This window comes from Tupaia chinensis, unplaced genomic scaffold (assembly GCF_000334495.1).
Source record: "Tupaia chinensis unplaced genomic scaffold, TupChi_1.0 Scaffold000086_1, whole genome shotgun sequence".
NCBI lineage: Eukaryota > Metazoa > Chordata > Mammalia > Scandentia > Tupaiidae > Tupaia > Tupaia belangeri.
Genome location: NW_006159548.1, coordinates 983,306 through 995,347, shown reverse-complemented (window position 1 = coordinate 995,347; position 12,042 = coordinate 983,306). Strand labels below are relative to the sequence as shown.

General features: G+C 44.0%; 1 protein-coding gene across 1 annotated transcript in view; it reads right to left on the bottom strand.

Annotated features, from left to right (window-relative positions):
- The window catches only part of MOB1B (MOB kinase activator 1B), a 64,511-nt gene extending 52,921 nt beyond the window's left edge, over nucleotides 1-11,590 (bottom strand). The window contains exon 1 of the mRNA XM_027769749.1: nucleotides 11,439-11,590. Coding sequence (XP_027625550.1) covers nucleotides 11,439-11,590 — 152 coding nt within the window. The remainder of the gene's footprint in view (nucleotides 1-11,438) is intronic.
- Nucleotides 11,591-12,042: the final 452 nt, after the last annotated feature.

Here is a 12,042-nt window from a genome sequence, read left to right as displayed (position 1 = left end):
ATATATATATATATAAAAAAAAGGTAAAGCCATCCCTAGCAAGTATAGTTATCACCTTATCATCAGATAATACAGTCCCAATATCTTTCTAAGACATTCGCACTTGAGACAAAGTTAAAATCAATGGAGTTCCACTGGCACAGCCTAGGTGGCGCAGTCTGTAGCATACCAAACTGCAGTGCTGAAGTCACATGGCCAGCTGTGGGCTCAGGTCACCAGACTGCCTTAAAAGACCATCCAGGCAGGTTTGTTAGCCCAAGATCCTGAGAAGCTGGGAAGGCTGGAGAGGGATCAAGCTGTGATGAGACCTCATCAAGAGGTCTCTCTCTTGTGCCTATAAAAGCATTCTATTATTAATAAATAGAAAGAATGTGTGCACACACATGAGCCAGACTGTGTGCAGCAGTAAAACATAATACTCTGCAAGGCTGACCCACATGGCATGGTTCCAGGTTTTATGCCGGGGGTACACCAGGCAGACACTTGCCCATGACCCAGGACTGTCTGAGCCTAGGGGTGGATGGAGACATCAGGGTCCTGATGGGGGTACTGTCACCGGCTTGCACACTCGCTCGCTCGCTCTCTCCTCCTCCCCCTTTTTCCCTTGCGTGCTCACAGGAGAAATAAATTTTTAAAATAATAAAGAGCTCTACCGAGCCATTTAGAATTGTACTTTTGGGACAGTTTGAACCTAACTAATATCAGAAATATGATTCTTTTTAAAAATGTCAGTTCTTGATGGCTTGCCATTTTCCAAACAAAAACTGATAAAGTTGACAAAAAATTGATTAAAGGTTGAACAGATGTGCTAAGATCTCTTTGGGAATTCTTAACAAGAAGTCAGAATCACAAGCAATAGACCTCAAAATAAGCTGTGTAATCAGTTTGTTGTTTACTGACTAAAAAGCGTCATTTCTTTCTTTTTTTTTAACCCAAGGTTTTTGCCATAGGGTATGGGGAAAAGTAAGAAATCACCCCTGGGGTACAGCTATTCCACAATCTCTTCTTCTCCATTCTCTTCTCAGGATTCTGGGTATGCACACACATACCCAGCATGATTTTCAAGCCACCAGGCTCCAGATTTGAACCATGGTCGGCCATGTGGGAATACAGCTCCTTATCCACCATACCAACTGCTGTCCCGCTCAAGAGTACTATTTCTAAGCACTGAAAATAAGACGACCAACTAAATATTTGGCAGAATATGAGAAAGGGTTCATGAGAATGGAGCCAAGCATTATGTGACCTGATCGGTTCTAGAAAATTCTACCTTTTAATACCATCACCTTGGTGATTTCGTTTCGATGCAGACATTCAGAATACAGCCTGGGAACCAGCAGTTAGCATAACGGCTATGTCGCTGGACTCCCACATAGTCAGCCGCGGTTCACATCCCGGACCCGGTGGCTTAAAACTCATGCCGGGCAACTGTGCATGCGTGCCCAAGATCCCGAGAGGAGAATGCAGAAGCAGGGATTGCGGCGTGACCATCCCCCCTGGGGGGTGATTTCTCGCTTTCTGTATCTATGTCTCTCTCTGTCTGTCTGGCGAGTGCACCCGCCCTAGCCCTATAAACCTCTAAAAAAAAAAAAAAAAAAAGCCTAAACTGATGTAAGAAAATAAATAAGACAAAAAAAAAAGAGTAAATTTTTCTGTATGGTGAAATGGCCAACTAATACACTTAGAAGCAACGACAGGATAAGAATGTCAACTCTCCAACCACGGTTCGAGTCCCAGACCAAGTGGCTTAAAACTCATGCCGGGCACATGTGCATGCATGCCCAAAATCCCAAGAGGAGAATGAAGGAGAAGGGACTGGCACGGTGTCATCCCCCCTGGGGGGTAATGTCTCACTTTATGTGCCTGATAGCAAAAAAAAGAGGATGTTGACTATCATTAAGTAGACATTAAGATAAGAAGTATCAAAGAAAACTAGGACTAGCAGGTAAAAAATGAAAAGAAGAATGAGATAGTTACTAAGTATCAAATTAGTTCTCTGTAAAATATTAATTAGTAAAAAGAAACAGAAAAATAACTTTAGAGAATCTGGTAGACACCTTAACCAAAGGATACTCCTACCCCAAATGCATAACCCAAACAAACAAGGACAATATAAGACAAACTCAAACTGAAAGACGGTCTACAAAATGACAAGCCTGTAATCCTCAAAAATGTAAATAGGTCATGAAAGTCAGGGAAAGACTATGGAACTATTTCAGTCTGAGGAGCTAGAGATGCACAATCAGGTGTACTACCGAGTCCTTCTGCTGAGGATGACATTGTTGAAGTAACAGATGAAATTAAATAGGGTCTTTGGATAAGGAATACAAGGAAGTACTTTATGCTGCTCGTCGTAACTTCTCTGAATGTTAGAAAATGTTTCAAAAAATTTTTTTAAATTACTTTTGCAAATGAACATATTTCGCGGCACACTTAAATTTAATTAAATATGACGTAAAAAGTTGGCCTAAATGGGCCAGCCATGGCATAGTGGTTAACGTGGAGAGATTCTGCAAGGTGGACTGCACAATTCAAGTCCGACCCTGCAGCTTGAGAAACACGCATGGGGAAGGAAAGATTAATGAGAATGAAACCAGGTATATGTGAGCAAAAAGAATAATCAGAGGAAGGAGGCAGAGATGGAGAATGGACTGCAGCATGACCGTGCACCACTGGGAGGTACTTTATCACCACCCTCATCTCCCCTCACTCTAGTCCACCCCATCCCTGTAAGCTCAAGTGCCCTCTGGGAGGAAAAAAAAAAGGTGGAAATGTAGAGTTTTAAAAATGTCTCTATGGCATAAGAGCACTGAAAATAATTATGGACACTGGAGACAGTATGGAAAGAGGGTGGGAAAAGGGAAGAGTGTAGGGGGGAAAATTAGAAAGAAAAATAGAGAAGTAAGACATTTGTGGGACACGGAAATGGTTTATTATCTGTTGATGATAACATGTATAATATTCTCAACTGGACTGGTCTGAGGTGTATTTCATATTGGGTAAATTCTCTCTACAAGCTAAATAACGTATAACAACTGAATATATTAAAAACAGTAATAATAATAAAATAATTTTTTAAATGTCCCTATTGGACTTTGGGACCAGCAGATAACATAATGGTTATGTCACTGGACTCCCACACGGCCCAACACGGTTTGAGCCCCATACCCGGCAGTTTGCAACTCACACCTAGCGTGTGTTCATGTCCAAAGCCCGGAAAGGAGAGTAGAGGAGAAGGGATTGTAATGTAGCCATCCGCCCGGGGAGCGATTCTTGCTTTCTGTCTCTCTGTCTCTCCAGCAAGTGCATGCACCCCAAAGCAAAACTCTAAAACATTTTTAAAAAGGGAGCCAGCAGGTGGCATGGTGGTTACGATGCTGGATTCCCACATGACAGACTACAGTGCAAGTCTCGGACCTGGTAGCTTGCTTTCTTACTTTCCCTTTCTCTCGCTCTTTGTCTCTTCCTGATCAAATTAACAAATAATAATAATAATTAATAATAACAAATAAAGTTAAATAAAGAAAAAAATTTCCCTATAGAACTTAGTTTAACATTCCTATCAGGTACCATTTTTCTTCCTCTTTTCTTTTTTCTTTCTTTTTGAGAGTTTTGTTTGTTTTTAAAGAGATTTTTGCTATGAGGCTCTTGTGCTCACTGGAGAGACAGAGACAGAAAGCAAGCAAGTGAGAAATCACCTCCTGGGGAGATGGCCATGCCACAATTCCTTCTCCTCCATTTTCCTCTTGGAATTTTGGGCACACATGCACATGTGCCAAGCACAAGTTTTAAGCCACGAGTCCAGGACTCAAATTGTGGTTGACTATGTGGGAGTCTAGTAACATAACCATAACATCATCTGATGGTCCTGAAGAGATTTTTTTGCTATAGGGCACATGTGCTTGCTGGAGAGACAGAGACAGAAGGACAGAATGTGAGAAATTAGTCCCCTCCACCCCCCGCAGGGGGATGGCCACGGTGCAATCCCTTCTCTGTATCTTTTTGGGATTTTGGGCATGCACAAACATGCAGCCGGTATGAGTTTCAAGCCGCTGGGTCCAGGACTCAAACCACAGTTGACTATGTGGTAGTCCAGCAACATAACCATTATACCATCTGCTGGTCCCTTTTTTGTTTTTGTTTCATGAATTATTTATTTAATTTTATTTATTATCTTTTTTTTTTTTATTTGACCGGAGAGGGAGAGTGAAAGTGAGAAAGCAAGCCACCAGGTCTGGAACTCAAACTGTGGTCAGCCATGTGAGAGTCTACCACCTTAACCACCATACCAACTGCCAGCCCCTGGGTAACATTTTTCAAGAAGTATCTTGCAATTGTTTTACCTCAATACCTCCTAATCAAGTATCAAATATGTAATTAATGAAGAGTGTTACATGTGTTTTCCCATATAAGAAACTCCAAAAGAACAAAAACTGCAACTACACTTAGGGGGGAAAAGGAAACAATAAAATAATCATCATATAATTTGAATTTAAAAGTGTCTACTTTCTCTTCAACTACTGTATTCTGGGTGACTTAGAAAAGGGTCCCAGCAGTATAGATAACAATAACTAGTAACACAAAACTCTTGGGATCAGCAGTTGGCATAATGGCTACATTGCTGAACTCCCATGTAGTAGGCCATGGTTTGAGTCCCAGACCTGGTGGCTTAAACTCAGGCTGGGCACGTGTGCATGTGTGCCCAAGATCCCGGGGAGAATTGAGGAGAAGGGAATGCAGTGTGGCCATCCCCCCTGGGGTGGGGGTGATTTCTCGTTTTCTGTCTGTCTCTCTCTCTGTCTTTATGGTAAGCACATGCGCCCTATACCAAAAACCTCTTAAAACAAGCTCTGTGGGGTCTGACAGTGCACAGGAGTTAAACAGAACACTGTGAAGCAGACCCACAAAGGAAGGTTACTGGTTTGTGTCCAAAGACCTCCCTGATGTACACTGGCCACACATGTGTTCGTGATTCAGACTGGCTGAAGCTGGAGGAGGGAATCTCGGTGTCAAGACTGATGAGGGTTCAGTTCTCTGTCTCTCTTTCTCTCAATCATGCAATAGATAAGTAAACACTTTTTAAAGAATTATTTTATTTAACTTTATCTATCTATCTATCTATCTATCTATCTATTTTTCTTCCTTTTTTGGAGAGCTTTTTGCCATAGGGTACGTGCGTTCACCAGAAAGACCGAGAGAGACAGAGAGAGAAAGTGAGAAATCACCCCCCAGGGGGAAATGGCCACGCCGCAATCCCTTCTCCTCCATTCTCTTCTCTGGATCTTGGGCAGACACGCACACATGCTCGGTGTGAGTTTAAGTCACCAGGTCCGGGACTCAAACAGTGGCCGACTATATGGGAGTCCAGCGACATAGCCATCACGCTAATTGGTCCCTCTATTTATTTATTTTAACTTAACCAGAGAGAGACAGACAGACAGAGAGAGAGAGAGAGATTAAGAAAGCATGCCCCCAGGTACAGGACTCCAACCATGGTTAGTCATGTGGGAGTCCAGCGCTCTCCCACCATGCCACCTGCCGACGCCTGTAAACATGTTTTTAAAGGCTATTTGAATATCACCTTTTCCAATTACACATAGAGCAATATAAGGCAGGATCTCTGGCTCTAGATTTCCAGAATTCAAATCCCAGCAACGTCATTTACTAGGTACATGATTTTGGGCCAATTATGTAACCTCTATGCCAATTTCCTCACCTATAATATGGACTCCAGCTAGTTACTGAACTGAGTTAATTATTTAAAGAATACATACATGGGACCAGCAGTTAGCGTAATGGCTATGTCGCTGAACTTCCATGTAGTCAACCACAGTTCAAGTCCCAGACCCGGTGGCTTAAACTCACGCCGGAACTTTGTGCGTGCATGCCCAAGATCCGGAACTTTGGGCGTGCATGCCCAAGATCCCGAGAGGAGAATGGAGGAGAAGGGATTTTGGTGTGGTCATCCCCCCTGGGGGGTGATTTCTTGTTTTCTATCTCTCTGTCTCTCTGTCTTTCTGGAGAGCTCACGTGCCCTATAGCAAAAACCTCTCCAAAAAAAAATAAATAAAAATAAAGAATACATACAATAAGCACTCAGCAAGCTATTTTTCTTAATCATGAACCTTTTTTGCAGGTTAGGATGCTGAAGCACTAAAATTAGATAAATCATCTGCCTAAAAACCAAGATGCTGGGGTTTTTATGGGATGAGAGGGAAAAATGAAAGGGGACAGGAGAAGGGAAGGAGATAGATGCATATGAACACAGCAAGAATTCTAGATCTCCTTTCCCAAGTTGCTATTTTTTTTTCTCTTAAATTGCTATTTCTGTGAAAGGCAAATGGAAAATACCTAACATAATCCTCAATGAATATTTCTTTCCTTTCTTCCTTCTTTTCCCAACCCATATGTTTCTTGATGTACAGAAATAGGCCTGATTCATTCATTCATAGTCCTAAAAAATCTTTCCTACAGACTTCCAATAAAAGTTAACTATTTTGGGAACCAGCAGTTAGCGTAATGGCTATGTCGCTGGACTCCCACGTAGTCGACCACGGTTCGCGTCCCGGACCCGGTGGCTTAGAACTCACGCCGGGCACGTGTGCGTGTGTGCCCAAGATCCTGAGAGGAGAATGAAGAAGAGGGGATTGCGGCATAACCATCCCCCCTGGGGGGTGATTTCTCGCTTTCTGTCTCTATGTCTCTGTCTGTCTGGCGAGCGCACAAGCCCTATAAAAAAAAGAAAAAAAAAAAGAGATTTGCAATTTTAAAATGCTAGAAGTTTAAAGAACTACATCAGGTAGTGATGTGCTCCGTGGAAAGCCCTGGGTTCAGCATCTGGGACCTCCCTGAGCACACTGGGCATGAGAATATGTGCCCATGATCCTGCATAGCTGAGAGTGGAGCTGAACACAGAGTTAAGACACTGTTAGGGTACCTGTCTCTCTGTCTCTCTATCTCACTAGAGAAACAAATGTACACAAAAAAAATACTTAGAAAACTATTAGAAGTTTACTTATTTCTTGCATGAGTGAGACACAGACAGACAGTAACCCCAAGTCTTTAAAAAAAAATTATTTAACTTTTAATTTATTTGTGTGTGTGTGTGTGTGTGCGCGCGCGCGCAAACATGCGTATTTTATTATTTATTTATTTTTAATTCGCTATAGGGTATGTGCACTCACTGGAGACAGAGAGCGGGAAAGTGAGAAAGCAAGCCACCAGGTCCAGGAGTCAAATCATGATCAGTTATTGGGTAGTCCAGTGCCTTAACCACTACACCACCTGCTGTCCCCATTCCCAACAGGGTCTTGACACCACTATCCACCACCAGCCTTCAGCCAACCCTAAATCGCAGGTACACACGCCCAGCTACTTGGGAAGGTCTCCGAACTTAAACAAGGAACCTTCCCATGTGGGACTGCCTCACAGAGTGTCTTATTTTACCACAGCGCCACCGTCTGGCATCTCAATATACTACTTTTTTTCAAGACATTTTTGCCATAGGGCATGTGCACTGACCAGAGAGACAGAGAGAGAGAAAGGGAGAAAACACCCCCTAAGGGGTGGCAACACCCAAATCACCTCTCCTCTACTATCCTCTCAGGACTGACAGCACTCATACGTGCCCGGTGTGAGTTTCAAGCCACCGGGTCTGAGATTCGAACAGCAGTCAACCACGTGGGGGTCCAGTGCCACCACCACTATGCCATCTGCTAGACCCTCAATATACTTCTTGAATGGTTTCTGAGAACACAGGCCCTGCAGATGGCATAGTGGTTACGTTACTAGACTCCCACGTAGTGGACTGTAATAGAGTCCCAAACTGGGCAGCTTAAAACGCATGTCAGGTGCATGTGCATGAGTACCCAATATCCAGAGGAAAATGGAGGAGGAGGGACTGTGGAGGGGCCATCCTCCCTGGAGGCTGATTTCTCGCTTTCTGTCTCTTTGTTTCTCTCTGTCTCTCCAGCTAGTGCATGTGCCCTATAGCAAAAAATGTCTCTTTAAAAAAAAAAAAAATCATTGTTGGGGCCAACAGGTGGCATGGTGGTTAAGACAGTGGACCCCAACATGGCCAACCGCAGGCCCTCAACCCTGTTGCTTGAAAATCATGCCAGGTGCATGTGCATGAGTGCCCAAAATCCTGAGAGAAGAATGGAGAAGTGACTGTGGCATAGCCTTCCACCCTAGGTGTGGATTTCTCACTTTCCCTTCGTCTCTCTCCAGCAAGTAAGCACATGCACCCTATGGAAAAAATAAAATAAAATAAAATAAAATGGAAGAAAGAAAAAAAGAAAGAAAGAAAGAAAGAAAGAAAGAAAGAAAGAAAGAAAGAAAGAAAGAAAGAAAGAAAGAAAGAAAGAAAGAACGAACGAACGAACTCGTTTTTATCCTAAATTTCTCTATATTTTTGATGGATAAAATGTCAGGAGGGGAAATCCAAGCATGAAACCTGGGTTCCAGAAACCTGGTACCAGCAACCTGAAGCTGATCATTTTGTCTCGTTAGCTAAAAAATAAAATAAGGTAGTCTAAGCTATTGATAGAGCCCATTTAGCTCTAAAATTCTTTGACCATTTGCCAGATTCTGAAAATGGACAGTTCACAGCAATTTCACACCTCAGTGATGTTTTCTCCAACTGCAATCTCCCATTTTCCCTTTCCCTCTGAGAGCGCTCTCATTCACTTTCCACTAAATATCACCCACTTCTGGGACTGGACAGTGGCACAACGGTAAAACAGGACTTTCATGAGGCTGACTCACATGGGAAGGTTCCAGGTTCAGGTCGGGAGGACTCTCTAACTACAAGTATACCCATGGCCACAATCTATAACTGGCCGAAGCTGGAGGTGGATTGCAGAGTCAATATCCTGTTAAAGATGCTGTCTATCTCTCTGGCTTATGGAAACAGCCCCCAGGGAGGATTGCAGAGTCAATATCCTGTTAAGATGCTGTCTATCTCTCTGGCTTATGGAAAAAATTAATAAATAAGCTTAAAAAAATTTTTTAGAGGTTTTTGCTATAGGACAGAGACAGACAGACAGACAAAAAGCGAGAAATCACCCCCAAGGAGGGACGGCCCACGCCCTTCTCCTCCATTCTGCTCTTCAGATCTTGGGCATGCACACATACACGCCTGGCGTCAGTTTAAGCCACCGGGTCCAGGACTCAAACCATGATCGACTACATGGGAGTCCAGTGACATAGCCATTATGCTAATTGCTGGTCTCAAAAATTTTTCTTCTTTCATTGTAACTTCCCACAGCCTAAATAAAACAAATTGCCCTGTAAACCCTGGGCCGCTGTGACTGCATTTCATCTGTCAGGGATGACTCTTTGTGTACCATCTGTATACTGTCCATTATCTCTGGAGTCCCACATATTGCAGTGCCTGACACACAGCAGGTACTGAGGATCTGTTTACAGATTTGAGTCCTCCAAGTTAAATTAGGTTCCTGTGAAGCTTTCCTATCTACCATCTGGGAGTTTAGCTTAATCTGAAGAGGCCACTTTACAACACAACCAAAGCTTTGTTCCAGTCAGACCCACATACGCAGAGCAAATTTATCCCGAGTGCTTGTACAAAAACTACACAAAGGTATCACTGCTGCAGATGATCTGGACACCCTCTGGGGATTACCTTACCTATCCTGACTCTGTATCCAAAAACCTGCATCCTGCTCTACTTTGTTCCATGGCACTGCCGACCTCCTAACATACTATGTAGTTTACTAGTATTTAGGGGGCGATGGTTGCTTACATAAGCTCCACTCACAGGACTCGCCTCTCGTCCTAAGTGATACCCTGTGTCTACATCAGTATCTGGCAGTGAGGTGTTTTTTTTTTTTTTAAATCAATAATTCTCTCCTTCTACACACCCCCCAAGAGTCATGAGTCATCACGTTATAACTCTATCTTGCATTACCCTTACTTCCTCTGTTCCATCCACTTACAGGGGCCTTCCCAGTAAGTTTCCAAGTACTGGAGGAAAATATTTATAGTAACTTCTAAGCTGTAGCTCTTTCTCTGTTCACCTGCTGGTACAGAAACAACATTCAGGAAACTCTACCAATGAACAAATTCAGGAAACTCTACCAATGAACAAAATACATGAAATAACCAAAACCTTGTCCGTTCACTTCCACTGATAAGTATTTTCTATGTGTTCTTCTCTTTGGATTTTAAGCTACTGGTAGACACAGCTCAAAACTGAAACTGTTGGATCAACTTTTTTGTATTGTAAGTACATAAGCTACATAAATTTGCTGAGCATATACTAACAGTTACATGTGACCTGACTGGAAAATTATGCCTCAAATGGTACAAACCCTCTAAGGTGCTAAATACATTAGTTACAACAAGATTTTCTTATGTAGCTAATATCCTGCAGGAGAAATAAACTGATCCACCACATCTGTGAATCTATTACATACGGAGTCATGCAAAAATAGGACACTATTGTATTTGTATTCAGAAAACAGCGCCAGAACCTTCTCCACCCCCTAGTTTCAGCCAAATATGGTTCTTGCCTGCTTCAACCAATTTAGCATCTGAGTTCTAAGGGACACAAGCCCATCAGCAGCAGCCATGGGCACCAGCTACCCCGCTAGTCAAACACAGCTTCTAAATCCTTGAAGAAAAGCAAACATCAGCAATGTACAACTGCACTCCAGATGAGAGGCGTCAAGCTGAGATGCCTGGATATGTTGATTACAACTAAAAATAAGGAAAAAGGCTTTTACAGTCACCCAGTCTTCTCATCCAGCAGCATTTCAAGCTTGATAAACTCAGAATCAAACTGTGTTAGGCAGCTTGACACAAGCCAGGTTTCCAGTGCACACTGGAAACAGCCATTCTGCCTGGCGGCTGGCCTTTTTAATAGCTCAGTTTTGCTTAAGAACCCTAAGAAAATTAATATTCTAGATCAAAATTAATATTCTAGATGAGCGCCTGAAATACGGGTGAATTAAAACCTCACGATTCAGGTACCAATGTGATGAGTAAACATTATGGGAGGAGGGGAAAGAAGGAATATCAGAACAGAAAAAAAAATCTCTAAATGCTACTTTCTCCACAACAGTAAAGGCGTAAACGGGGTGGGTTTCCAACCTTCCCATTTTTATAGGCTTTCTATACACAGACTAAACACCGGGGAATCACAATGAAGCCTTCAAAAGAGTTATTCCTCAGGGTGTGACCCCAGTTTTCTGAGAATCTGAAGCTTGTCTGCGGTCTCCATAACCCCATCCAGCCATCCCATCTTTCTGGCCTTCCTGCCCCAGCCTCTGTCCCTGCCCTAAACTCGTCTGGAAAAAATGATAAGCAAATGAAATTAGGACCAGCATTGAATGTGATGGTGAAGTTGGCATTTACAAACGATTGGCAAAGCAACACCCCCCCACACCCGCGGCCCTAATCAATCCAGGGCACATTACCCAGACCCTATTTGGCGGTTGTCTGAAAAGATAAAGCCCATACTCATCAGGGAAGCACCCTGGGATAAGGGCGCCTCAGGGAGGCTAGGGGGCTGCGGGTAGACTCCTTTGCTCAAGACCCCAGGCTGCCACCAGGGGATCCTGACCCGCATGCCGCCTTAATTCGGTGTTATACCCACAGGACTCGTCACCCCAACGTCCCACCCCTAAGACCTCAGAGGGGAGTTAAAAAGATCTTGAGGTGCCGCGCGAAAGGAAGGCGCTCTATCTTCTGTGCTCAGGACCCCGATAAGAGCCTGGGGCAGTGACACCGAGTCAGGAGGCTGGGCCGGCACTGGACACGGGTCGGGAGGGAGGGAGGGAGGTATTTCGGAAGGGCGTGCAAACAAACAAACACGGGATAAGCGAGGGCAGCGGGGGTTGATGGGGAAACCCCGACGCGCTCCGGGGAGTGCGGGGGAACACCTCCTCCGGGCTGGAGGGCTACACTCGTGCTTGCAGCCGGCCGGGGAGGCGGCGGTCGGGCAGCAAGAGCAAGAGCGGGAGCGCTCGGGGCAGTTCGCGGGCCCCGGCGGGGGCAACGCCCGGCGCGGGCAGCGCGGGG